Source organism: Macrotis lagotis, chromosome 1, assembly GCF_037893015.1.
Source record: "Macrotis lagotis isolate mMagLag1 chromosome 1, bilby.v1.9.chrom.fasta, whole genome shotgun sequence".
NCBI lineage: Eukaryota > Metazoa > Chordata > Mammalia > Peramelemorphia > Peramelidae > Macrotis > Macrotis lagotis.
The window spans coordinates 144,023,802-144,050,144 of record NC_133658.1 but is presented as its reverse complement, the minus strand read 5'-3'; the positions used below and the strand labels follow the sequence as shown (position 1 = coordinate 144,050,144).

At 39.6% G+C, this 26,343-nt stretch overlaps 1 protein-coding gene across 8 annotated transcripts in view; it reads left to right on the top strand.

The window, feature by feature from the left end:
- ANK1 (ankyrin 1) overlaps positions 1-26,343 on the top strand; it is a 189,377-nt gene that overhangs the window by 80,412 nt on the left and 82,622 nt on the right. For 7 of the 8 annotated variants that reach the window (XM_074209011.1, XM_074209009.1, XM_074209008.1 and 4 more), the window contains 12 exons: positions 2,660-2,758; positions 8,145-8,243; positions 9,774-9,872; positions 11,918-12,103; positions 13,580-13,678; positions 15,638-15,736; positions 16,051-16,149; positions 19,450-19,647; positions 21,463-21,561; positions 22,596-22,694; positions 23,778-23,876; positions 25,418-25,615. In XM_074209011.1, coding sequence (XP_074065112.1) covers positions 2,660-2,758; positions 8,145-8,243; positions 9,774-9,872; positions 11,918-12,103; positions 13,580-13,678; positions 15,638-15,736; positions 16,051-16,149; positions 19,450-19,647; positions 21,463-21,561; positions 22,596-22,694; positions 23,778-23,876; positions 25,418-25,615 — 1,473 coding nt within the window. Of the gene's footprint in view, positions 1-2,659; positions 2,759-4,862; positions 4,961-8,144; positions 8,244-9,773; positions 9,873-11,917; positions 12,104-13,579; positions 13,679-15,637; positions 15,737-16,050; positions 16,150-19,449; positions 19,648-21,462; positions 21,562-22,595; positions 22,695-23,777; positions 23,877-25,417; positions 25,616-26,343 lie in introns of those variants that run through there. The other variant, XM_074209012.1, reaches the window with a different exon arrangement.

Here is a 26,343-nt window from a genome sequence, read left to right as displayed (position 1 = left end):
TATTAAGTGTCTGAGGTCAGATCTGAAGTCAGATCCTCCTGACTCCAGGGTGCATGCTCTATCCACTGTACCACCTAGCTGTCCCTTAATGACCTCTAAAGAACCTTCCAATTCTAAGACTGATTCTATAATTCTTTTTATTATATAAATTTTATTTGTTTTCTAATTATATACAATGGTCATTTCTACCAATCAGTTTTTGGTTTTTTGTTGTTGGGCGGGGCAGGCAATGCGATTAAGTGACTTACCTAAGATCACAAAGCTAGGTAATTATTAAGTAACTGAGGTCGGATTTGAACTCAGGTCCTCCTGACTCCAGGGCCAGTGCTTTATCCACTGCACCACCTCTCTGCCCCCTACCAATCAGTTTTTGGCAAGGTTTTGAGTTTTACAATTTTTCTCCCTCCTTTCCTTCCCTCCCTCACCCCCCCAACAGAAGGCAATCTGATATAGGCTTTACATTTGCATCCATGATAAGCATAGATCAAAATTGAATGTGTTGTGAGGGAAGTGATTCTATAATCCTTAATATCCTCCATTGCCTCTTCTCCCCAAATTACTTCCTTTATTTCACTACCGTTATGCTCTCTTCAACCTTCTCCTCTGTCATAATCTGTTCTGTTAGCTGTAAGCTGATAAATTTATTCACACTGAAGTATAAATGATTTACAAAATTTAGTGTGTCATGCCTCTAAACATCTTAAATAATTTTACCTTCAGACAAAGAATGACTCAGAATTTTAGACATTAAAATAATCAGTTAATCAATAAGCATTTTTTAATCCCCTACCATATTGCAGACAATATGTAAGTGCTGGAGATACAAAGAAAGGCAAAAGGTGACCTCTGCACCCTCAAAAAGCTGACATTCCAATTGGAGGAGAAAACATCCAAAAAACTATGTACAATCAAGATCTAAACAGAATAATTGGTTATAATCAACAGAATTAGGAGAGAATGGGAGACTTTTTTTGCTCAGAGAGAGCAGGTAAATTTCTTGCTTTCTCTCCAGTCATGCCAAGTGAGGCTTGCTATGATGTAGTTGTAGCTTTCTACTGTTGTCTGTTGTTTTAGGGATGATCGGGATGACTGAGGGTACAAGAGCTTGAAGCTCTAGGAAATACTTTTTCAAACAAAAGTCCTGTGAAGTGAGTGATATGAGTATTACTATTCCCATTTTACAAATGAGGAGACTGAGGCTCAGAGAGGCAAAGGAACTTGTCCATAGTCCCATGCCAAGTAATTGGCAGATTTAAAACTTCAACCCAGGTCTTCTGGACCCCTTCCAATAAAACCATAGCTGTCCCTACTTCAGCAGGGCTCTTTGCTCTGAGCTTTCCAGATTCAATTCTGTTCTATCCATATCTCTTTCTATATGATCCTTCTGTGTAAAGGTTACCCAGACTTTGTTTCTGACATTCAAAAACCAGTTCAGAGGCAGCTAGGTGGCACAGTGGATAGAGCACTGATCCTGGAGTCAAGAAGACCTGAGTTCAAAATCCAGCCTTGAACACTTTATAATTACCTAGCTGTGTGACCCTGGGCAACCACTTAACCATACTGCCTTGCCAAAAACAAAACAAAATAAAAAAAAAGCAGTTCAACTAAACTTGGAAAGACTCATCACCAGACTAACATAGAAAGGTGAATTTTTCAGGCATAGTCAAAGCCTTATCTATAGGGGCTTTGATCTAAACCAGCAAAAGCAGTGTCCACATGGATAAAATTTGAGATCATCTAATTTTCCTACTGTACTTCAGTTGAGTACTCAAGTTTAGTTCACCATTGTCTTGATTTCAGAATTCCTGTTTTATAGAATATTTATGTTCCTGAAAAAGGTTTAGTCAAACCCTGATGCTCCCTTTTTCCTCCCATCTATCTTCTTCTTCCTCTTCCTCTTCCTCCTCCTCCTCCTTCTTTTCCTCTTTCTCCTCCTCTTTCTCACTTTCATCTTCTCATTCTCTTCCTCCTTCACTTCATCTTCTCCTTCCCCTCCTTTCTCCTCCTTCCTCCTCCTCCTCTTCTTCCTTCTCCTTTTTCTTCTTTCTTTTCCTCCTCCTCCCTCTTCTTCCTACTCCTCTTTTTTCATCTACCTCCTCCTTCTCAACCTCCTTCTCCTTTTCATTCTTCACTCAAGGCACCGTGTCACCTAGCTGTCCCTGCCTCAACTTTTAAAAACAAATTTATTGGCATTTGGAGTAAAGATACTCACAAAATACTGGTAGTACAACTTCATTCTGATGAATTTTTCTTACTATGTACAAAAATCAGTCATTTCTATGGTACAGTCCAATGAAAGATTGTGAGCACTGTCAACATCCTTTAAATTTTGGTGTCCTGGGGCAAAGCATTTGTTGTACTGCCCTAGTTGTAGCAAAAGTGAAACATAAGATCAAAGATTGCTTCTTGTAATTCAAACATCACAGCAGTGGCTTTCTTTACTACATCCAATATTCCTAAATTTACTGCTAAATGAGAGTAGAAAATATGGATTGTAAAAGGACCCTAGTCTATAGCTAAGTCTTGTTAAACTCCACAGTTACTAAAATTCTTTCCTTTTAGTCCTCCAAACCTCTCATCCCTGGGAGCAGGCCACCTCTGCAGCTACTACAATCAGCAACATGAAGCACTTGATCTGACTATGTTCTGTCCTTTTCAGAATGGGTTGAATGGTTTGCATCTGGCTTCTAAAGAAGGCCACGTGAAAATGGTGGTTGAACTTCTGCACAAGGAAATCGTTTTAGAAACCACAACGAAGGTGAGTCACAGAGGGATTTCAATCACCGTAAAAAAGTTTGGGGATTCTGTCTAGCTAATACCTTGTACCAAAGGATAATCTGTGTAGTTCATATGTTCACCAGATAGTCCTAACAAATTTGTTTCAATGGGATCATCATTCAATTTGGATCTATTATATTACTTCTCTGAATTTCTCAGATGCATAAAAATGGGAGAACCCACAAGAACCACACCTATGTCATCACAAACTCTCAGCAGAATTTCAAGATATATCTATTCGTCCTCCAGATTATCATATACCTAGATTTTTAAAAATGAAAATCTGAAGTTTTTTTCTTTTTAGTCTTATAGTTTTATAGGTTTTTGTTTTTGTTTTTCCCCCCTGGGCCCTTGACTGGCTTACTTTTGTGAACAAGAGTAGACAGCGCAAACCTCTCGTTGTTACCAGAAATCCAGTCTCTTGTTATTTTTCTTTCTCTACAAAGACCTCCATTGATGAACATACTATTTCTTCCCTTTTCTAGATACCCAGAGCATCATTCTAAGATCAATCAATGTAGAAGAATTCATTAAGCTTCTTAATGACAAACATGTTAAGAGCTGGAAATACAGAAACAAAACTGCAGCATGCCCTTGAGGAGATTACAGGACAAATTTAGAATATGTGACTAGATCTTATTCAAAAGAAATGTAACAGTAGCAGAGGAGTCATCCCATTTCAGTAGATCCCAAACACTAAATTACATTAATAATTCACGAGTGTGATTAGCAGAAGTATGACTATAAAGTAATGAAACCAATGTGTGTTTGTCTGTGTTATGAGTTAATTTTCATTACTCCATAGTCATGCTTCATTCTTTCTATTCTATTTTGATAAACACAAAGTAACTTTCTAGAAAACAAACCAACTTATGTTTCTATGATATTGTCTCTTGAGTTCCCTTTTACCCCCTCACCTGTCCCTCTTTCTTTCAATTTTTTCTGTTTTTTTTCTCCTCAAGTTTTTCCTCATCTGCATCTTATTTTTCAGTTTTGCTCTTTATTAAATGGTTTCGCAGGCAGCAGTACCAAATGGCAAACATTTTGCCGCCTTTAGTGCAGAGAACCCAGAACAGTACTAGAAAGAAGAGGGTATAATTTATGGTTATGAAGGGAGCCACCAAAATATTGTGACAGTGGAATCATCTCTTTGAGGTAAAATTCTGTAATTTTCATGTCATTTGCAGAAAGTGAAAAAGAATCTTGCCATGCAGATCTGCAAGGTTTGGGGATGGCTTTGTAAACCTGTGAGGTAGTTTTTCCCCAAATCTTTGCCAATTTTGAAATTATTTTCCCTGTGTCCCTTCTGAGGGATTTGAAAAAAAAGCACTTCATGTTTTTCCCTCTTCTAATGCTATCAGCTGCCTTGGGCACAGGAGCCAAGCCATCTGACAAGGCCCTGAGACACCAGAGACCAAGACTCTCACTTTGGCTAGTACCCAAGAGCTGCAAAGACAGTCTGCTTCAACATTTTTGACTGTCTCCGTATTTCCCTTTCTATGGTTGTTTTTGCAAGCAAACACTTGGTATAGCCTTCTTTATTTATAGAAATTCCTAAGCCACTGTGAGTTTCAGAATTTCATGCAGAAAAGGGGAGGAGTAGTAATGGGGAGAAGTGAAATCTGAGAAACAATTGTCCAAGTCAGCACAGATTTCAAAACATGAAGCGTCTCATTGGCATCATATAAGTTAAAAGAATAAAGAAATATTTTTAAATCCACCCAACATGCCCATAAGCCATGGTTAGTATTTTTTTTTATGTGAAGCATCTGCATTCTCCCTTCCATCCCACACCCCCTAGGAGCAGAGAGCCATGACTCCCTGGTGGCTCTGAAGCTGTCCATGAAGACAGACAGCAAAATAGGGCTATGCTCCTCCATCACCTTGATTAATCTCCATGGGAGGCTCCCCTCCCTCCATTTCCATCCACTCAGCACCAACTGCTGACCCTCCTCCCTTCCAGAGATCTCTTGACTCCCTACAAGTGGAGAAACTGGGTATTTTTGTGCATCAAAATACAGCTAAATAATTTTTCCTGGCTCCTTCAAGGGCAGCTGTTACCTCAGGCTGACAGAGCAAGCAGAGAAAGAAGAGCCGCTAGCACGCCCCTCCCCCTGCGACTCTCCCCCTGACCTAGGGGTAGGGTGAGCTTGTCCTTGAGCACATGCAGAATGTCTTGGGGGTAAGTCGATTTCCCAGTGTCTTCTAGTTGCTTTTGTTCCTCCCCCAAGGGTGTCATCAGCACCACTGAGTCCTGGTGTGGACCAGTACGGCCCCTCTTGCTCATGGAGTCAGAGTTCAGGGAGACAAGGTTGCTCTTCTCCTTAAAGATATTCACCTCCGGGGCAGCTAGGTGGCACAGTGGACAGAGCAGTGGCCCTGGAGTCAGGAGGACCTGAGTTCAAATCCAATCTCAGACAATGATTACCTAGCTGTGTGGCCTTGGGTAAGCCACTTAACCCGATTTGCCTTGCAAAAAACTAAAAAAAAAAATTCACCTCTGAATAAAATGGGGAGTAGATTTTCCTTGAATCTGAGAGGTTCTGCTGGTCAGATCCAGACTCTCCCCTTTCATTCCAGATGGAGAAAAAGGAATTTTTCCCCCTCTAAGCCCTGATTCCTAGAGACACTGTGTAGGCCAGCTGACCTGTTCCACTTGGTATCTAGCAAGTGAACCTCACACAAGAGCCAAAACCTCTTAAAGAAAAAAATTTAGTACAAAAGTTTGGACTGCTATGAAAAATCATTAATTAGTCCCTGTGCATTCAGTTCTTAGTGCTGACCTCTTTGGGTGGGGGATCCTTTTGCTGATGGAGTGGGAGTCCTATGAAAAAAGTCAGACAAAAAGGTCAGTTTTGCTCAAAGGAAGTCCTGACCTGGCTCACCTCTCTGAGTGATGAGATCATGCCACTATCCCTTAGTCTCAGTGGGAGGGGATCCAAGAGGTTCAGCATATTGCCCTTTCATTGCCAAACTTGAGGTGACCTCAGCAGTCTAGCTTGGAACCAGTCAGCCCTTGCAGACATTTATTGAGCACCTGGTATGTGTTAGCAGCTAAGGTGTATCCTTCCAGACTTTCTTTTAACCTCACAGCTGGGAAAGTTAGGTGGTGCAGTGGATAGAGCACCAACCTTGACTTTGGGAGGACCTGAATTTTTAAATCTGGACTAAGACACTAACTTGTGACCTTGGGCAAGTCACTCAACCTTTGTCTCAGCCAGGGTCATCTCCAGTTGTCCTGATCCATATCTGGCCACTGGACCCAGATGGCTTTGTAGGAGAAAGTGAGGCTGGTGACTTAGCATAGCGCCCCCCTCACTCAAACCCAATTCATGTGTTTGATTTGGCAACACCCTCCTGATGTCATGGTCTTCTTTGAGAACAAAGGACAAACATCAACCTCCCAGCTAAAGGAAATAAATATCCATTTCAGAGGGGGGTTGAATGAAGTACTTGGAGAGGGACCATAATTTGTAATATCTTGTGGCCCATTGATGAAATTTAAAAAAAATTTAATTTTAAACTTTTTTAAAGTGATCCATATACATGCACATAAGGCTTTTTGTAAATTGTTAAACACTTCTTTGTCCCTTGTCACAAAGTTTCTTTAGCTAGCATAGAGATAGCAACAGCATCATGTAAGAGTCCCTTGATTGTCTGGTCCTAAGTTTCCAGTGATTAAGTGTTTCGGCAGCTGTTGGCTAAAATCCATACACACTCTATATGAACTGTTAAGAATGAAGTCAGATCACCACTCTGCTGCTTAAATTACTTAGTAATTGAATGAATGAAGCTCCGGTGTGGTTCCTGCCCCTGGCTTAGAAGAATGGACATCCCCAGCCCAGGTCAGCATCCTAGGGGGTTTACATGGAATGGGGAGATAGCCTCCCAGAGAATAAATAGTGTTTATTTATATAATGCTTTAAAGGTTTGAAAAGTGATTCACATTCATATTAACCCATTTGATTCTCACAACAAGCCTGTGAGGTTGCTATCGTTATTATCCTTATCTCATAGAGCAGGGGTGGGGAGAATCTGACCTACTGGTCTGTGAAATCATTTGTTCTGGCCTGGCCAAGGCAACTGCAAAGTAATTATTAAGTTGTTAATTTTGTATGTCCCACAAATGATGTTATAAATATCCAACTGGCCCTTGGCAGAAAAAAAAAGCTTCCCTACCCTTGGATGAAGAAACACAAGGAAATAGAGGTTATATGATTTGTCCAGGGTCGTGACATACATCTAGTAAGTGTCTGAGGACGGATTTGAACTCAGATCTTCCTAACTCCAGATCCAGGCTTTTATCCACTGTACCAGCTAGAATGAGGGTGTGTCCTCATGATTATTCATATGAGAAAAGGAAGAGTCCACAGGCAGACAGACAGACAGCCTGGCTTCCATCACTGCTCAGCAAGCAATGCCTACTAATTCCTCCCTTGCTTTTGATTTGGTTTTAAATATACCCAGAACCATTTCAGGGCAAGCAAAAAAAAGAAGAAAATTACTATCTCTTTTTCTTGGATCCTACATGACTTTTCATGACTTTCTGATCTCTCTATTATCTCTCCCCTTAAAGAAAATTTCTCTCTAGATTCTCATTGCTTTCCTCTTTTGCTTCCACTATTCATTCTCTGGCATCTTCTCCTCCCTCATTTGGCTAATTTTTCCCTATTTCATTTGTTCTCATTATAATCAGTTCACATTTTCTTCTTTCTTTTGTTTTTTCCCCCTTCTCATTTCCTTTAACATTTTCCTTTCTTATTTCTTAGGTTCTCCCTCCGATCCAATTTTCTCCATATTATCTGAAGCCCATAAACCTCATGTCTTTGTTCTTTCCCTTTCTCTTCTCTCCTAATTCCCCCCCCTCCCAACTTTCCCATTCTCTTTGGCCTTCACTTAGGCATGAACTTTTATTTTTTGTATTTGTTATGGATATTTTCCCAAACCTGAGTGCTGAGACCACAGAATCTGGTGGCCTTCTCTTTCTGGTTGTTCAGGCTCGGTTGAGGGTCCAACATACATATCATCATCCAGCAGAACAAGACAGCAAGAGGGACCTGAGAAAAACATCCTGGTGGGCTTACCCTAGCAGTGGGCTTCTGGAGAAAGGAGGGCTCCTGGAGCAAGAGCATCTCTGTCCAAGAAGAGTGTTGGACATACACACACACACACACACACACACACACACACACACACCCCTCTACTCTATCCTCCCATGAAGAAAGTCAATTGAACCCTCTCTTCCTAGAATCATAGAATTTTAGAGGCAGAAGGCACTTGGCTTTAATCCATATATATTTGAGAAGTCATTTGTGATGTTTGTATAGCAAATGACCTTTCTCCTTTCCATCCATGTTGTGTTTCAGAAGGGGAACACAGCCTTGCACATTGCTGCCCTAGCAGGTCAGGATGAAGTGGTCCGAGAACTCGTCAACTATGGAGCTAATGTCAATGCACAGTCTCAGGTAACATACTTCAACAAACCAAGTCATGTTTTGACTGTCTGAAAGGTAATAGTTTTTTCTTTAATCATTCTTCTGTCATACTCAACCAATTGTGTGCTGATAAGGTCCTGTTCAAATAAATATACAACTAAATCTTTAATTCTGCCTCCAATAGTGATAATAACAGCAAAGGGTTCCCAAGCAACTATTCATTCTTGCTCTTTCTTTATATTTATTGCTATCATGTTCTGTGAATTTTAAATCACAAATTTCTAAGCATATTAGAGCTAGATCACCACCATGGACTCCATCACATTGGATTGATAAAATACTAAGTGATGGAATCAGAGCAGGGAAATACCAGAGGTGTAACTAGGGCAAGCAGTTAGGACTTTGTCCCAGTTGCCAACATCAGCAATGGGGAAACACTCCTCACAACAGTTCAGAGCATGTCATCCCTCTTCTTTAGAGTGCTACAAGGTTGGAGGAAAGGGCAAGAACAGGATAGGATTATAGACTTGTGGAGGTCAGGGAAGGAGGGTGATAAAAGACTCACTTTCCAGGTATGAACATATACATAAAGTCAGATCATTTTTCCTGGAAACTGCAGTCACCATGCCATTGGTGACCTCCTCAATTAAATTTGCCTTAGGTTCTAGAATTCCTAGTTATGACTTTGCTGGGTCAGCATTTACTGAATTTCATCTTGGGCAAATCTTTCTTGTGGTTGAGGTGAAGAAAATAAAACTAGACTAGTGACCATATGATGACCATATGAAAGAATAGTGTCTATATACAAATCGTAGGGAATAGATTAATTTTTTGAGTTTAATTTGTTGCAAACATAAGTTTTTTAAAATTTTATTACTATTTAAGGCTAAGTTCATAATAAATAGCATAATAAAATGATGGTGATTAAATCAACCAAAACCACAGGGTACAGTATTTTTCTTAATTCTGTCTCTTTGTCACCTATTTTGTGATTGAAGGAATAATCTTCCTACCCTAGACAGAAATCTGTATTTCTATGTGTGAAAGAGAATAGCAAATCTTTTCTCTCATGCTCTTGAAGTCTTTAAGACAGAGATTCATTCTGCTTTCTAATGGAAATGGTTTAGGGCCAAAGCAATAAAAAAGTAATTAAATAAGCTGTCTTTTTTTAAGGGAAAGTTGGAAAATATCCATTTGTTTTTCAATAATCAATATAAAGTCTTATTTAATAAAAAGTAAAGCTCATTTTAATTATGGCTGGGTGAAAGAGAGAGAAAATACAATGAAGTAGAGGATAAGCAAAAGAAACTAATAGATATATAGAAGGCAGAGAAAGAAAAATCAAGAGTGATACACATGCTCTAGCCTTTAAATAGGAGGTCACTAAAATCTCATGTTTACTGTGCATTTTTTGCAACTATAGACCAAAATGGAAGAACTTTTCTTGGTATCTAATGAAATAGAATTTAAGGTAAACTTCTTCCCATTCCTGCTTCAAAGAGAGGCTAATAGAGGGTCTTTCTTTAATGTCCATAATGATTTTATTTTGTTGGTTTACAGAAAGGCTTTACACCCCTCTACATGGCTGCGCAGGAAAATCACTTGGAAGTTGTTAAGTTTCTGCTCGAAAATGGAGCAAATCAGAATGTTGCTACAGAAGTGAGTACCTGCATCAAATGCTATCACACCTGTTAGTCACAAGCCTAGCAAATGTACTTGTCCACCTAGATACAATGATGGTCAGCTACATTTTGATAAAGTCACCATCATAGGGGAAGGACATTCCTACAGATCATCTGCTATTGGGAGAACACTGGATTCCCATGGTGATGGTGGGGAAAGGTGCCCAGGAAATAGAATATATGATACATGACCTTCCAGAATTTGAAGGGAAAGACAGGGGAAAAACTCCAAGAGAGAGTCACTAGAACCCACTACAGCACAAACTGCCAAAGGGCAGACGCAGAGACAAAGAGAAGAGAGATAGAAATGAAGAGAGGGAAAGAGACAGAAATGGAAAAAAGAGATAGATAAAGGGGGAGATAGAGAAGGATATGAGAGGGGGGTAGGTAGGGAGAGAGAGAGAGGAGAAATAGAGGGAGATGAAAAGAGAGACAGAGGGAGGATGAGAAGGGAGGGGGAGGGAGAGAAAAAAGAGAGAAAAGAGACAGAGATGGAGAAGGGAAGGGGAAAGGCAGTGAAATGAAAGAGAAAAGAGAGAGGTGGAATAAGGGAGGTGGGAAAGGAGAGATGGAAGAGAGAAAGAGAGGGAAATGGGAAAAAACAGATGCAGAGAGGACAGAGAGAGAAAGAAACACACAGAGAAAAGAGTCAGAGTCAGAGATGAAGAGATACAGAAAGAGAGAATGTGTGCTACAAGGACCCTCATTACTAGAAATACAGAATCAAATGCTTGTGGATGATAATTAAGATAAATATAAGAGGTGGAAGGGACTTCAAGAGCATCTGATCTACTCCCTTTTTTTGAGAATAATTCTATCACCTTGGGGGGCCTCTTAAGGATGATTTCATTATCTGAAAAATAAGAGATTTCAACTACATGATCTCTATGGCACTTTTCAGCCTTAAGTTTTTCAATTCATAACTGTTTCCCATCTTCATTCAGAGAGTCCTTCATTTAGTCAGAGTTAGGAACAGAACCAACTGTAAGTTGAAGTGCTGTCCTGGTAGTTAGTCTTTCTATTGAATCTCTTTTTAAGCCTATGTGCCCACAACTTTACATTTCCCTCTGCACAGTCAACATTGAGTTGCTCCATCTTCAAGGAGAGAGGGCCAGTTTGGTAAAAGGTTTTACCTTGTGAAGACAGCATTGGACTGAGCATCATGAGATCTTGGTCGAAAAAGGGAAGCAAATTTGAAATTGATATAAAGACAAAATCTTCAAGGAAAAAACCAATCCTGCCATCCATATATAAGAGCCCTCTACAGAAAGTCTTTATGCCCCTCTACATGGCTGTGCAGGAAAATCACTTGGAAGTTGTTAAATTTCTACCAGCAAATGGAACATATTAACATACCTTAAATATGTCCTTTGGCAGTTTGTGCTGTAGTGGGTTCTATTTATGGCACACCTGTCTTAGGAGGTGAAGAGTCTGGAAGATATTCATTTGAAAGGTTGGATTGACCACTCTGTTCATTAGATTATAGAGGAGATTCTTGCCCATAGCATCATAGATTGAGTTGGAAGGAACTTGGATAAGGAAAGGTTCAGGGTCTTTAAATAATTTGTCCAAAGTCACAGAGGGATTCCAGGTCCTTTGACTCTAGAGTCAGCACTTTTTCTATTGTACATTGCATCCTTTCTGGTTTGGATCAGATGGACCCTTTTGAGGTGCCTTCTAACCCTGAGGTTCTATGATACTATGACTTCCAACTCTACTGCTTAATACCCAACTGATCTTAGATTAACTACTATGACTCTGAGCCTTTTTCCTCATCTTTAAAAAAGTAGTTGCTCTAGATTGTCTCTAGAGTCCCTTCTTACTCTAAAAGTCAATTGTTTCTATCATTACCACCACCACCACCACCATCATCATCATCATTAATGACAAGGTTTCAGAACTATATGGCTAACTTGCTCATGGAATCTCTGGAATCTCTGGAAAATTATGTGAATTGGTCAAAGTCACACCTGTAGTAAGTCACTCTGCTCCTCTTATCTTCTCCTTTTCTCTTCTGGCCAGGATGGCTTTACACCATTGGCTGTGGCACTACAGCAGGGTCATGAGAATGTGGTGGCTCACCTGATCAATTATGGGACTAAGGGAAAGGTGCGTCTGCCAGCCCTTCACATCGCAGCCCGGAATGATGACACAAGAACTGCTGCTGTCCTACTCCAAAATGACCCAAATGCAGATGTGCTGTCCAAGGTAAGGGAATGTCATAGCAGAAGAATTTAGATATCTGGACCATTAAATCTATGGGCTCCTTCCTGCAAGTAATTTGGGAGATTGGGGGTATGAATTAACCCAGATCAAAGATTGAAATGAATATTATGTAAATTCAGCACCAAAATAGACAACCCCCAATTGATACATCACAAATAGCATTGTGATATAAATACCACTGGCAAACAATGTATTTCTCATCACCTCATGTCATCCATATATGTGTCCAGTAGGTCATTCTGGCCATCTGATTGATATAGTGCTGAGGTTTTAGTCCTTTCTCTTTCATTCAGCTTGCCTTCTGGCAGAGGTTGCAAAGAGAAATGATGAGTAATGATGAGCAATGGGCCAGGGCCACCCCTGGCCCATAATAGTATGTATTTATCTCACCCTAGGAAATTTGCAAAGGACTTTCCTCACAAGATTCCTATGAGGTAGAAGGTTTAGTTATTATACTGATTTTACATATGAGGATACTGAGGTTCACAGAGATAATTTATCCAGTCCTGTAAGAAAGCATAAGTTCAGGAATCTCAAACCAGGTCTTCTGAATCCCAGGTCCTTCCTTTGCATCACATTTCACCTTTGGATATTATTATTCTTGTGGGTGAAGATGACAACACTAATTCCATTCATTCATTCATTGATTCATTTGTTCCCTATTAGGCACAAGGTACTGTGCTTTGAGCTATCATCATTAGGATATGTTCGATGAGTTACTATTACAGGACCAAGGATGGATTTGCCTTTTATACTTTCTCCCTCCTGCTCCCTCTTGTGATCATATGCATACATCTGCAACATCGCATGGCAGAATTAGATAGTCAAATCCCTAGGTCAACAAATAGAAGGGTAAAAACCAACCAACTTTTCTTGGCCATGTTAGGAAGCAAAGAAGCAAATATTTATTTAAGTGCTTACTGTGTACCTAGCACTGTGCTTAGCTCTTTACAAATATTATCTCATTTTACAGTTGGGGAAGCTGAGGTAAGGAAAGGTTAAGTGTCATGTCCAGGTTCACACAGCTAGTAAGCATCTGAGTCCAGATTTGAACTCAGATCTTCAACTCCAGACCCAGCACTCCAACCACTGCTCCACTTACCTGCCTGTGGTTAGCACCATTCACTCATCAATGGGGCTAATTGACAATTAAGTCTATGAGTTAGGTTGAAAATATCCCATTTGGATCTTGGCTCCTAAGTGCGCTCATGATGATTCTATGTACTATGCTTAATACCAAGATCCCCCATGCCAATAGATAAATGACAAAGGTCATTTGCTATGTTCCTGTAAGTTATCAGACAAGGATCCATTTGACCCTCACCAGGAAACACTTTTTTTGTCTGACCTCAGTCAATAGTTTGTTGGTAGCTTCTCTCATTACAATCAACAACCCCAGGAACCAAGACAGTTTAGATGTCAGACTACTGATCAGTTTTTCTTTTCTCTGTTCAACAGACAGGATTTACCCCGCTCCACATAGCAGCCCACTATGAGAACCTCAATGTGGCCCAACTGCTACTAAACCGGGGTGCCAGTGTCAACTTTACTCCACAGGTAATGGGCTTCCTTTTGAAATCAGTACATGGGAGTCTGGGTAATATAGTGGCCTTTTAAGGAGTGCCTGGGTGTTTTTTCTCTTTCTGACAGTTACTGAAATGCTTATTGGGAAATATTTCAAATTTACCATTCCACAAGTACATGTTTATGAAAGGTCTGTTCAACAAATACATATTTACTAGGTTCTGAGCATATAAAGCTATAAAGAGACCTAACCTTCATTGACATTACATTCTTCTGATAGAGGGGGATGCAACATGTACATAGAGAGATAAATATAAGATAATTTGAGGAGAAAGAAAGCACAAACAATTTAGGATTAGATGGGGAGAAAAGACTTTCTATAGGAGTTTGCAACTGAGTTGAATCCTGAGAAGAGCTGGGGATTCTAAGAGTTGGAGGTGAGGAGAGAGTGCATTCCAGACAAGAAGAATGAACAATGATGTGGAAATAAATTTGAGTAATAGCTAGCAGATCAGTTTGACTGAAACATATTATGTATAAAGAACCAGGGGCGGCTGGGTGGTGTAGTGGATAAAGCACTGGCCTTGGAGTCAGGAGTACCTGGGTTCAAATCCGGTCTCAGACACTTAATAATTACCTAGCTGTGTGGCCTTGGGCAAGCCACTTAACCCCATCTGCCTTGCAAAAACCTAAAAAAAAAAACCAAAACTATAAAGAACCAGTATAAAGTAAGTCTGGAAGGTAAGGGAAGTCTTGGTGTGATAAGCTTTAGAGGCAATAACAAACTATTTAAGGTTTTTGAGTGGGAAAGTAGAATCATAAGACTCATTTGTCTAGAATTGTCTAGAAATGTTAATACAGTAGTTGTGTGGAAAGTGGATTAGAGAGGGGAGAGACTGGAAGAACAAGAAATACTAACTAGGAAGCTATTAAAGGTCAAGTATATCTCTGGTCCCTGTAGAAGACCTTTCATCCTTTCTAGCAAATTCTCTTGGCTTTGACCCTTTGGTAATAATGGCTTTGTTTGATTATAATCAGTTATATTCACACAACTGAGTTTTTCTTTTCATCAGATTTTTCCTTCCAATTCATCAAACATTTATAGTGTATATACAGTGTGCTCAAGGTTAGACCCTGGGGAAAGTACAAAGTTTGGATGAAATGGAGTTCCTGCTTTGATGAAACTTATCATTTAATATATGCCCAGAGACAACCATAAAACAGAATAATACATGTGTATTAGAAAAGTATGAAGGAAGTATTGTGTGAGGTCTGAATCAGGAAGGTAGCATTAATGGAAGTGTTGTCATTAGAGTTGGACTTAAATTGATGGGTAGGAATCCATCAGTCCTATATATCAGGGAGGTTATTTTGGCTATGGTAGGAGCAAAAGATTGGAGGTGGGAAAGGTCAGGAAGTATATAGGATATGGGGAATAGTATAGTTTGACAGATGCAAAAAGAATGGTGTTGGAGAGTGATAGTTGTCACTATTGTTCATCTATCATTCTCAAAGAAGACCAATGGCATCGAGTCAGTAATGTAAATAAACTGAAAAGGGCAGGTGGTCACAGGTTGTGGAGAACCCAGAATGCCACACTAAGAAGTCTAAACTATCACTGAAGACTTGTTAGAAGAATGCTAACACTGAATATATACAACAAAAATTTGTTGGGTCCTATTACTGCATCATTGCGATAGGACATAATTTGGCTAAGAGAGAGTTCTACATTTAAGGAACATTTCATCTGAGTGGGGAGGAAACTCAGAGCTCATTTTATTCAATATCAGTTGGAGCTGAATTTAACCTGTTGTAGACAATCTTGCTAGTTCTGAGCTTTTGAACATTTTAAAAATACTTCTTAAAGGAAGAAAAACATCTGCATGAGACACAGATTGAATCTGAGCTGCCATTCCCAAAGCAACACGTCCCTCTTGAAATTGCCTATGTCTAAGATATCACTCTGACTTCTCTCTGACTCTTCTTTTCCAGAATGGCATCACTCCCCTACATATTGCTTCTCGCAGAGGGAATGTGATCATGGTACGACTCCTGTTGGATCGTGGGGCTGAGATAGAAACAAGGACCAAGGTAGGTTCTGTGTTTACTGTGCCTGCTAGGAGCTCGGCTGTGGACATACAAAGGGAGGGATTTTTGCACTTGAGGAAGATTCTCTGGATGGAGCAGTGGGCTCTCTCTCTCAGTGACCTAATTAACAATGCACCAGAAAGGCTAGCAGAGCAGTGTGCAGCCACAGTGCAGATGAAGATAAAGAGATCATCCTTATGGGTATAACAGCACTCCATTTAATAAAGGACAACCAGGAGGAGGCTTGTTATCATCTTGTTTGAGTGGTTTCTGATAATTGAGGTGGTTTTTTGCTTGTTTTGTTTTTCCTTTTAAAGGATGAATTGACTCCTCTCCACTGTGCAGCTAGAAATGGGCATGTGCGAATCTCAGAGCTCCTGCTGGACCATGGGGCACCCATCCAGGCCAAAACCAAGGTATGTGCCTCATTCTCGTTTGAAAATTCTTTTCCAAAGACAAAATCTGAAGATGGTGTCCAGATTTGCTATTACTATCTATTCAATTCAATAAACATTTAGTTATCAAGTACTAGCCTTAGTCACTTACTTGCTGTGTGACCCTGAACGAGTCACTTAACCCTGTTTGCCTCCATTTCCTCATCTTTAAAATGTCAGAAGAAGAAAATGATAAACCACTCCAGTATCTCTGCCAAGAAGACCCCAATTGGAGTAACAAAGAGCTGGACTTGACTGAACAATGGTCAAATGTTCCAGGAACTATGCTAAGTCCTGGGAGTTCAACAAAGAGGCAAAAGGCTATGAATAACTTCTCTTTATATGCTTTGTTTAAATTTACAAAATATTTTCCTTACAGCAAGTCTATAAAATGGGAATCATAAGTATTCCTAGTATCATAGGTTTGGAACTTAAGGGAAACTTGGAGTTCATTAAACCCCCATTTCCCATTTTTCAAATGAGGCATAGAGAACTAGGGTCATATAAGATGCGTCTGAATCAGGATTTGAATCCAAGTCTGGTGCCATCTCCCCTACATCAGAAAGAGCATATACCCAAATGCTACATGTGACCCACAATACTCCTAAATTTAGCCTGAAACCAGATGAAAATGTAATTGGAAGACATTTAACAAAATAATAAAGACACAATAAAACATAGATCATGTTAATAAGTGGTTTTCTAAGGCAGTATGTAGCCTACAAGTATCCTTATTTATGGTTTAGTGGCCTCTAAATTTGATTTTGATACTACCATCCTACACTATGCTGGTTCCCAAAGATAACAAAGGACAAAGTTGTGACCTAAAGAGAGAATCCAGGGTCTTTCTACCACCTTAGCCCACCTCTACTGTTGGCTTCAGTGAATCTTCTTCCTTAACAGAAGTTCGCTTCCATCAACATCTTTATTAAGTTTATATAGACATGCCCATCTTATTTCACATAATTCATAAGACTCAAGCAACATCTGGCATTATCAAAGGATTCCTCCCTTGAAAGGGGCAGAAAGAGTGTGTCCTTTTCTGCCAGATTTGCTTATTCAGTCCTGTTAACATCACTAACTTGCCCTCTGACTTTGAACAAATCACTTGATCCTCTTGGGGCCTCAAGTTCCTCGGCTAGAAAATAGGCCCAATAAGACCATTGCAAAGATCAAATGAGTGATGTCCATACTTTTCTTCTTCTTCCCTTGGATCAAAGGGTGAAAGTTGGACCATAGGATCATAGAATTAGAGGTCATCTGGGCTGAATCCCCTGTGATAGATAAGGAAACTGAAAACAAGACATGTAGTGACCTGCCCATGGTCCCACAGGCTGTAAATGGCAGAGTCAAGATTCGAACCCATATCTGACAGTTCCCAATCTAACACTCTTTTCTTTGCAACATGTGTGCAAATATGCTTTATATTTGTCTTTCTTTTTTATTCTTTGTTACTCTCTAAATAGGGGAGGGGAACATGAGGGTAATATTAAAACAAAAGATATTCATTCAAAACTTTTTTAAAACTTTCTGAAAAGTATAAAGCACTCTGCCAATGGAAGGTAACATTACTATCCTATTATTATTAATAATGTTGTTGTTTATGTATATGAGAAATCCTTTAGAAAATTTTCTTTATTGGTCCAGAATTTAATTTTCTACCACTATAAAATAATATGTGTTATCTATCTTTAGATGTCAGTTAATCCAACATTAAAACAGAGTCCTGTCACTATGAATCCAGATTCCACTGGCAGCTAGGTGGTCAAGACCTGAGTTCAAATTTGACCTCAGATACTTGCTAGCTGTGTGACACGGCAACTGTTGTTGCCTCAGTTTCTCCATCTATAAAATCAGATTAATAATAGCATCAACCTCCCAAGGTTGTAGTAAGGATCAAATGAAATAATAATTGCAAAATGTTTAACACAGTATCTGGCACACAGAAGTACTGTGTGTGTGTGTGTGTGTGTGTGTATATACATATATATATATATATATATATATATATATATATACAGTGGGTACTGTATAAATGGTAGTGGTAGTACAGCTAGTAGTAGTAAGTATTACTATTATTAGTTAGTAGTGGTAATTATTAATAGTTCTAGTAATAACAAGTTGTAGTAAATGTAATATAGTCATGGTATTCAGTGGTAGTTAGTAGTAATTAGAAGTAGTGATAGCAGGTAGGAGGAGGAAGAAGAGGTGGTAAGTAGTAGTAGGAAACAGTAGGTAGTAGTAGCAGTAGTTGTTGTAGAGGAAATTCCCTCTCCTCATGCAGTTTGTGGTTGTTTAGATGTAGATCACTCTGTGAGATCCCCTTCAGAGTCTTCTTTGCAGAGTTACTGGAGTGGCTTGCCATTTCCTTATTCAATTCATTTTATAGATGGAAAAAGCTGAGGCAAACAAGGGTTAAGTGACCTCCCCAGCGTTACTTGGCTAGGGAAAAGTCTGAGGCCAGATTTGACCTCAGAAACAGGGATGTTCCTGACTACCAAGTCATTGCATTATCTAAATGCCCTAAAATATATAATCAAAGAGCATTTCTATTCCTCTTCGTTATTGTTAATTCATTTTTTTTCAGTTGGGTCTGACTTTGAGATTTTCTTGGCAAAGTTACTGAAATGGTTTGTCATTTCCTTCTCCAGCTCATTTTACAGATGAGAAGACCAAGGCAAACAGGGTTAAATATCTTGCCCAGAGTCACACAGCTAGTAAGTGTCTGAGGCTGGACTTGAGCTCCGAAAGATGAGTCTTCCTGACTCTAGACCTGGCCCTGTCAATGACAGACATTAAATACCATCTTATCTGCCATCTTCAATTTACAGCTATCTATATTCAAGAGAACTTGAGACCTAGAAGACCTTAATTTAGAAAAGCCAAGGTGATCCTCTATATCATGGACCATTTTCAAGTCTTTGATGATCTATATCTTGCCACTGGACTAAGATGCCCAGTTTCACATAAATCCAATTCACACACAACTCAAGACATCACCTTCATGATATCATTGGTTCTTTTCAAGAACAGAGGATGAGCAAAAATTTACAGACAAATAAATTGAGGCATAAGTAAGTTAAATCACATGTCCCATATCCCACAGGTGATAAATGGCAAAGCCAGGCTTAAAACCAGTCCCTTTACTCAAAATCCAGTACTCTTTCCATTAGGTCATTTTGTATGGGTTATTCAAGAGGTAGAGGATAGAATGGAGGTTGTATTTTGGATATTTGGAGAGAAAGTTGGAAAAGTGTTTCTGTCTTTTTCCTCTCTACTCAGAATGGCTTGTCCCCTATCCACATGGCAGCTCAGGGTGACCATCTAGATTGTGTTCGACTCCTGCTACAGTACAATGCAGAAATAGATGACATCACCCTGGACCACCTGACGCCTCTCCACGTAGCGGCCCACTGTGGCCACCATAGAGTGGCCAAGGTGCTTTTGGATAAAGGGGCCAAACCCAACTCTAGAGCCCTGGTGAGTGAAAGGATGATGAAACAGTGAGGGCTGAGGGAGGAAATTTCATTCTAAAATGTTTATTGTATTAAAGTTTTTAGCTTGGGTTATGGACTTGTGTTTTATATATATATATATATATATATATATATATATATATATATGTATATAGACTTGGGTTATATATAACTTGGGTTATGGGTTATTCGACAGGACTCTTAACAATTGTGTGAAGTACCTCACCCAGTTCAGAAGGCCCCAAATGTCCTCTATTATTGTCCTATCCTGGGTGAATACCAGAGGGTGAAACTCCTTTATTCAGTGATGTTTTCAACCAGATTGGCAATCCACATAGGACAATCTCCTCTTAGTCTGAGTAGAAACAATTTCTGCATGAGTGCCCAGGTAAAACATTAACCCTTTTCACAGGGACTCATGACTCTTAGAAGCAAGTCCAGATCTAAAGCAATAAGCCTCCAGAGCATGGGTGTCCAACTCTTTAGGTCTTCTGGAACATATAGTCCAACAAAACTTTTCAAAGGCAGCAAATAGAATTTAAAATTTATTTCTAACTATATGTAACCCATATTACCATGAATATAATAATAAAATGTAGTGTTGCCACATGAGTGGGCTACAGCCCAGAATCATGGGTTGGACACACGGTTGTTGGAATCCACCTCCACCCCCCTCTCAGGAGTTTCTGAAATTATTCTAGGGCCCTCCTGAGTGAGGTCATGGAGGTCTCTATAGCTTGGTACTTCTCTGAATATTTATGTCTCTCTATGCTTTGTGCCTGGAGACCTAGCATTGCCACTCTGGCAAGAAGGAAGAAAAGGAAAAGGTGTCTGGATATCCCCTACACAAGTTGTTAGCTCACACTTTAGATGCACCTCACTCGAAGCAAAGCTAATGCCAAAAATAAATCTCAATTTATCCAAATTATTGAATTGGACCTAAGAGATACATAAATTGCTTTCAAGGGATTCTTTACTATATAGAAGAATTCAGCAGGGGATTCCTTAAAAGACCATTTTCCCAACTGGGTGTGGTGGCACATGCCCATAATCAGTAGTGTGCTGATAAATGTTTAACAGATGGCTCCTGGTGGGTGGGAGGGTGTATCAAGGATGTACACAGGACACACATCTAAGCTTAATCTGCATTATTGACATTTTTCTCTACTACTTTAATAATAAAAAAATAGACAATCAAAAACAAAAAATCAAATCCTGATTGAAACCTTAACAATCAGTTCTCATGAGTGGGTTTGAGCTGGCTCCAGCACACCCTTGTCTATAAGTCTTGCTGAGGAGGAGGATGATCTTGGAGGCTCACTTGACAAGAGTCCAGAGCTGCAAAAAGGCTATAGCTGATCAGATGTCCACACTAAGCCCAACATCAATAAGATGAGCCCCGAGGAACAAAGAGTCGCCAGGCTGACTAAGAAGGAATGAGATGGCTCAGGTCAAAAAAAAGAACAGATTAAAATTTCTTTTTCAATCTGGGTGGGGATTGGGTCCATGGTTGGTCAGCCCTACCTTCAACCTAAGTGAGATAGAGTGACCCAGTCTCAAAACCAAAACCATGCTAGTATATTAGATTTACAAAAATACTTTGTAGCTATAGATTATGATGATGCTTATTACTTGTTGAGGAACATTTTTGCACATAAAGGGAGGCCTACCTGCATGCCACATGATTTACATCTATTTGCATTTCACATGTGGAAACCTTCTGACTTTTAAAGACTGCGAAGGCTGCAGTCTAGACACAAGGTGACATTCTATGTTTTTGAATTGGTGTGTGGGCATGTCCTGTCTGACTGTGTTGTAGAATGGCTTCACGCCCTTACACATTGCCTGTAAGAAGAATCATATCCGTGTGATGGAGTTGCTGCTGAAGACGGGAGCTTCCATAGATGCAGTCACCGAGGTAGGTAACTCACCTTTCATCAGTCAGAGTCCAGTGAGGATACGATTGCTTTGCAGTGGGTTGTGGGATTATTTTCTTGGAGGCTTTAATGTTCCTTTCTCAGCTTGAGCCCCCAACCCAGAAGCTGGGAATATATATATTATTAGACAGACTAGTCCACTAGAGAGTTTCTGACTGTATCTCAGGGATGCCCTTTTCTGAGGGGTTTATGCAGCTCTCAAGTCCTAAGTTGCTTTGACCTTGTCTGAGGTCAATCATTCCAGCAGATTGTTCTCTGCTATTGGGATAAAACATGTATTTTCCATAACTTCCACAGAATGCCCACAATTCTTTTTTGAGACATTATTAGAAAGTAGCTTGAGTATTTTGTTAATCTTTCAGCCAAATTGTGGATTATCCCCACAATAGCTTAAATTCTCACTTCAGGTTTATTATCACACCCAGAGCCCAGAGAATCAGTGGGAATCACAAGTGTAGTGTCCTTCCTCCTAAGACATATCTCTGTTAGGTGTGACCTACCTCAGGAAACTCATCTTGTGCTACTACTGACCAAAGGGCATAGACTCAGGTATCCTTGAGGTGACCAATGCTTCACTTCAGCCCAGTTATCTTTCCAGTCCTGCTTGAAGGAAATGACCTTTTTCCCAGAGGACAACCTGGGCAAGTCACTTCCTCACCCCAGGCTTCTTGAGGATCAACTGAGATAATAATTGTAAAAGTGCTTAACACAGGACCTAGCACAAAGTAAGCACTAGAGAAATGTTAGTTATCATTATTGTTGTTGTTGTTATTGTTATTTTTATATTCTTGCTCTTCAGGAGCTACCAGACTTCCCAGTCATCACTGATTCCCTTAAGATAACAGAACACAAAATGTAAATTAAACACATAATACCCAAGAAAGAAAGACCATCACCCCCCCACACACACACCCTCTAAAGCTGCCACCACAGATCATATAAAGTTTATTCTCTCCATCTAGCATTTGCCCAATTAAACAATGAACTTGTTCTTACATTTTTTTCTTTATTGTAGTCTGGACTGACCCCACTCCATGTAGCATCCTTCATGGGGCACCTTCCCATTGTGAAGAATCTTCTTCAGAGAGGAGCCTCCCCTAATGTCTCCAATGTGGTAAGGTCTAGGGCCTATTGTCTTAGCATCCAGAGACAAGGGAAGAGCTTTAATTAGCTTTGTGAGATCATGTCTCTTGGGATATGAGTCTGACTTCCAGAGCAGTAGCAACTTCAGACTCAGGCATGACACCCTTTTTATACTGACTTCTTTTCAAATTAGATATACAGAAAGAACCTCTGAATGTCAGAGGTGAGCAGAAATATAAATATGATGGTGAGGGCACTGTCAGTCTTTTGTTCTGAAGAGCAACTTGGGAATGTCCTATGTAGGTTACCTGAGTGTACTTTTAAAGAGCATTTAAAGCAAACTGCACAAAATAGAGATTCATGGTTTCATACGTAATTCTCTTTTTTATGTTTTTTAAAAACATAATGAAATGTTCCTGTTTGTTTCTGTTTAATGATAAAAGATACATTTTAATAAATTGTTTAAAAGAAAGGAAAAAATATATATATATATATATATATATATATACTTTTTATTATATCTGGTATATGTGTGGTTGTGTGTCTGAGTCCAAAATTTAATTTCCTTCAACTAAATGGAGGGCAAATTGAGTCAGGGGAGTGACAAAAGGGAATTAATATGACTATTACCATGAACTCATATGACCTTAGTTAATTCTTTATGCAAAGCAACTCATCCTAAGTTAAAATCCAAAGCTCCCCAATTTCTACTGTTCTGATGTACTGTTCTGTGTGAACCACTTTGGCTTAGGACCCATTGCTCTCAAACTCAGGTCACATTTTTATGCCCAGTTATATTATGCATTTCTATTACATCATCTAATTGGTTGTTCCGTTGATTCTCTTATAACAGGGCAATGTGCTTAGTCTACATTGGCCCCATTTCCATAAGCTTTTTAACGTACTCTGGTCTTTTCATGACCCAGTTGTCCTCCCTACTATCCTATGGAAGGAGACGCTACAATATCCTCACAAGGTTTCCTAAAAATAGGAATGCTATAAGAACTCCATCTCTAAAGAATAAGACAAAATAAGGAAGAGCTTGAGAGCTTGCTATGTTTTATTATGGGAATGAAACACCAGTGAACACTTGAGAAATTATTTTGTTTTATAGAAAGTGGAGACACCACTGCATATGGCAGCCAGAGCTGGACACACAGAAGTAGCCAAATATTTACTCCAGAACAAAGCCAAAGTTAATGCCAAGGCCAAGGTGAGTTCAAAAGGAAAAGGGAAGAAGTGAAAGGAGAGGGAAAATCAAGAGTTCCATTTCAGTAAAATGCATTTCTTCCTAAGTCTGACATGACAGCAATATCTGCTGAAGAAAAAGCTTATCCATCACTCTCACCCAGGTTAACTTTGCAAGAATTCTCAAGAGCATGAGCTTCTAACATCTAGAACTAGAAGGGATGTTAGAGACCATTTAGTCCAACTCTCTCTTTTTTACAGCAGAGGAAACTGAAGCCCAGAGAGAGAGAAAGTAGCTCAATCCATCGAGTACTGCTTCATCCAACTCATGTTTTATTGGTAGCCTTTAATCAAGGAGTAGTTTGCACTTTTGATTTCATTGTTAAAAGGACTCTCAGATGAGGAAATGCCCTCTACTGTTGGAGGTGGGCACTTTTTCTTCAACTTAAATTATCAGAAAGGTGCCTAGAGCGGAGTTATCAAACTCTGGCCCACACCAGCATGCAGCAAAACTCTCAACCAGATGAAAGTATAATTGGGAAATATTTAAAATACAACAAATACATTAAAGCTAGATAATGTTGACTTGTGGTTTTCTAAGCATCTGGCTATTTTTTTTTTGTTTGACACCCATTGGCCTAGATCATTGAGAAATGAAGTCACTTCCCCAGAGTCAGAGAGTCAGTGGAAGTAATAGGCAGAACTTGAACCCAGCTCTTCCTGATTTTGAGATCTGATCTCTATCTCCTATGCCACAAAGCCTATAAATTCTAAAGGATCAAAAAGGGAAAGGGGTGACTCCTGGGAATACAAGAACCAGCAGCTTTCAAAGACTATTCCCAGTGTAACAACGGAATACTCTATTTGATTCAGTATGACTTGCCCCTGCTTTGAAGTAAATGCTAGAGAAATGAGCAAGTCATAAAATAACTGGAGGACTAGTACAATCGACTAAGATCAGTGTTTCCTTCTGCTCAACCCAGAGATCACTGAGGTTGAACAAAGCCCATCAACCCTAGGATCCAAACAGTAGAGTCACATCAAAATGTCCCCTTTCTCTTCAGCAGTCCTAAGCAACCTCTGATTGCTGACATTAAGGACATCCAAAACAGAGTGGGAAATGGATTGTCTGTTAGGATTTATAGGACCTCACTTTATAACACTTTCATAATGCACAGATAAGATACATAGAGATACAGAGATGCATAGTTAGATAAATATATAGAAAGATGATTAATTGGTCATTGAAAGATTAAGTATAGGCAAATAAAAAATAATGGCCAAAAACATGATAGAAAGATAAAGTATAGATAAATAGAAATATGATAGAAATAAGATCATAAGATGATAAATAAAAAAGATGATAGGAAGGAAAAAGAAACAAAGAGAAAAAAGAAAGAAAAAGAATGATGAGAAGGAAAGAAAATAAATATCCATAGTATATGTTCCAAAAGAAATATGGAATTACTCAGAATGGTTCTCTTTGTTCTTCCTTCATGACCCCAGGGAGGCTCCCTGTCACATAAGGCACCTGTCTTCTGAAATGTTTCTTTCCTCTCCATTCAGGATGACCAGACCCCACTTCACTGTGCAGCTCGCATCGGTCATACAAACATGGTTAAGCTTCTCCTGGAAAACAATGCCAACCCCAACCTCGCCACAACTGCTGGACATACTCCTCTGCATATCACAGCACGAGAGGGCCATGTGGAAACAGCCCTTGCCCTACTAGAAAAGGAAGCTTCCCAGGCTTGCATGACCAAGGTTTCTATCTCTTTTTCTGTGCCTCTCAGAAACAAATAAGGCAAGCATGTGGCTAAAATGACTGGATGGGAGGGGTATCCCTGTCTAGTCATCTCTGCTGTCTTGGTGATCCTAAAAGCAGCTGGGAAAAACTGGCATCCTCAGGCTAGGCCCTCTCATGAGAGCTCATAGAATCATGGAAGCTGAGAGCTACAAAGGGACTCTCTGAGGCATCTTATCCAATCCCTCCATGAAGGGTAAAACCTTGCACACATCCTTGACAAGTGGTCTTTCAACCTTTACTTAAACACCTCTGATGATGAAGTTCAACTACCTTGGAAGATGACTTTTTTATTTCCTAATTATTGGGAGGCATTTCTATATGCCAAGCCTCAAATCAGTCTCCCTGTGCCTTTTATTCATTGGTTTTGGTTCTGACCCCTGGAGTTACCCAAAACAAAGTCTAATTCCTCTTCCATGGATTAGCCCTAGAAACATTTAAGGATAGTATTCAAATCCTTCATAAGTCATCTCTTCAGGATAAACAAGTACACACACCCTCACCCCATTTCTTCAACTAGTCATCATGGTATTGAGTACCTGGAGATTCAATGAAAAAGTAAAAATAGACCCTTTCCTCAAAGAACTTGCATTCTAATTAGAGAGACAACAAGTCCATGTCTTCCAGACATATTCCAATTTGTCATCTGGGTGGAGATCTTCTTTTTCCAGAATGATACAATAGAATT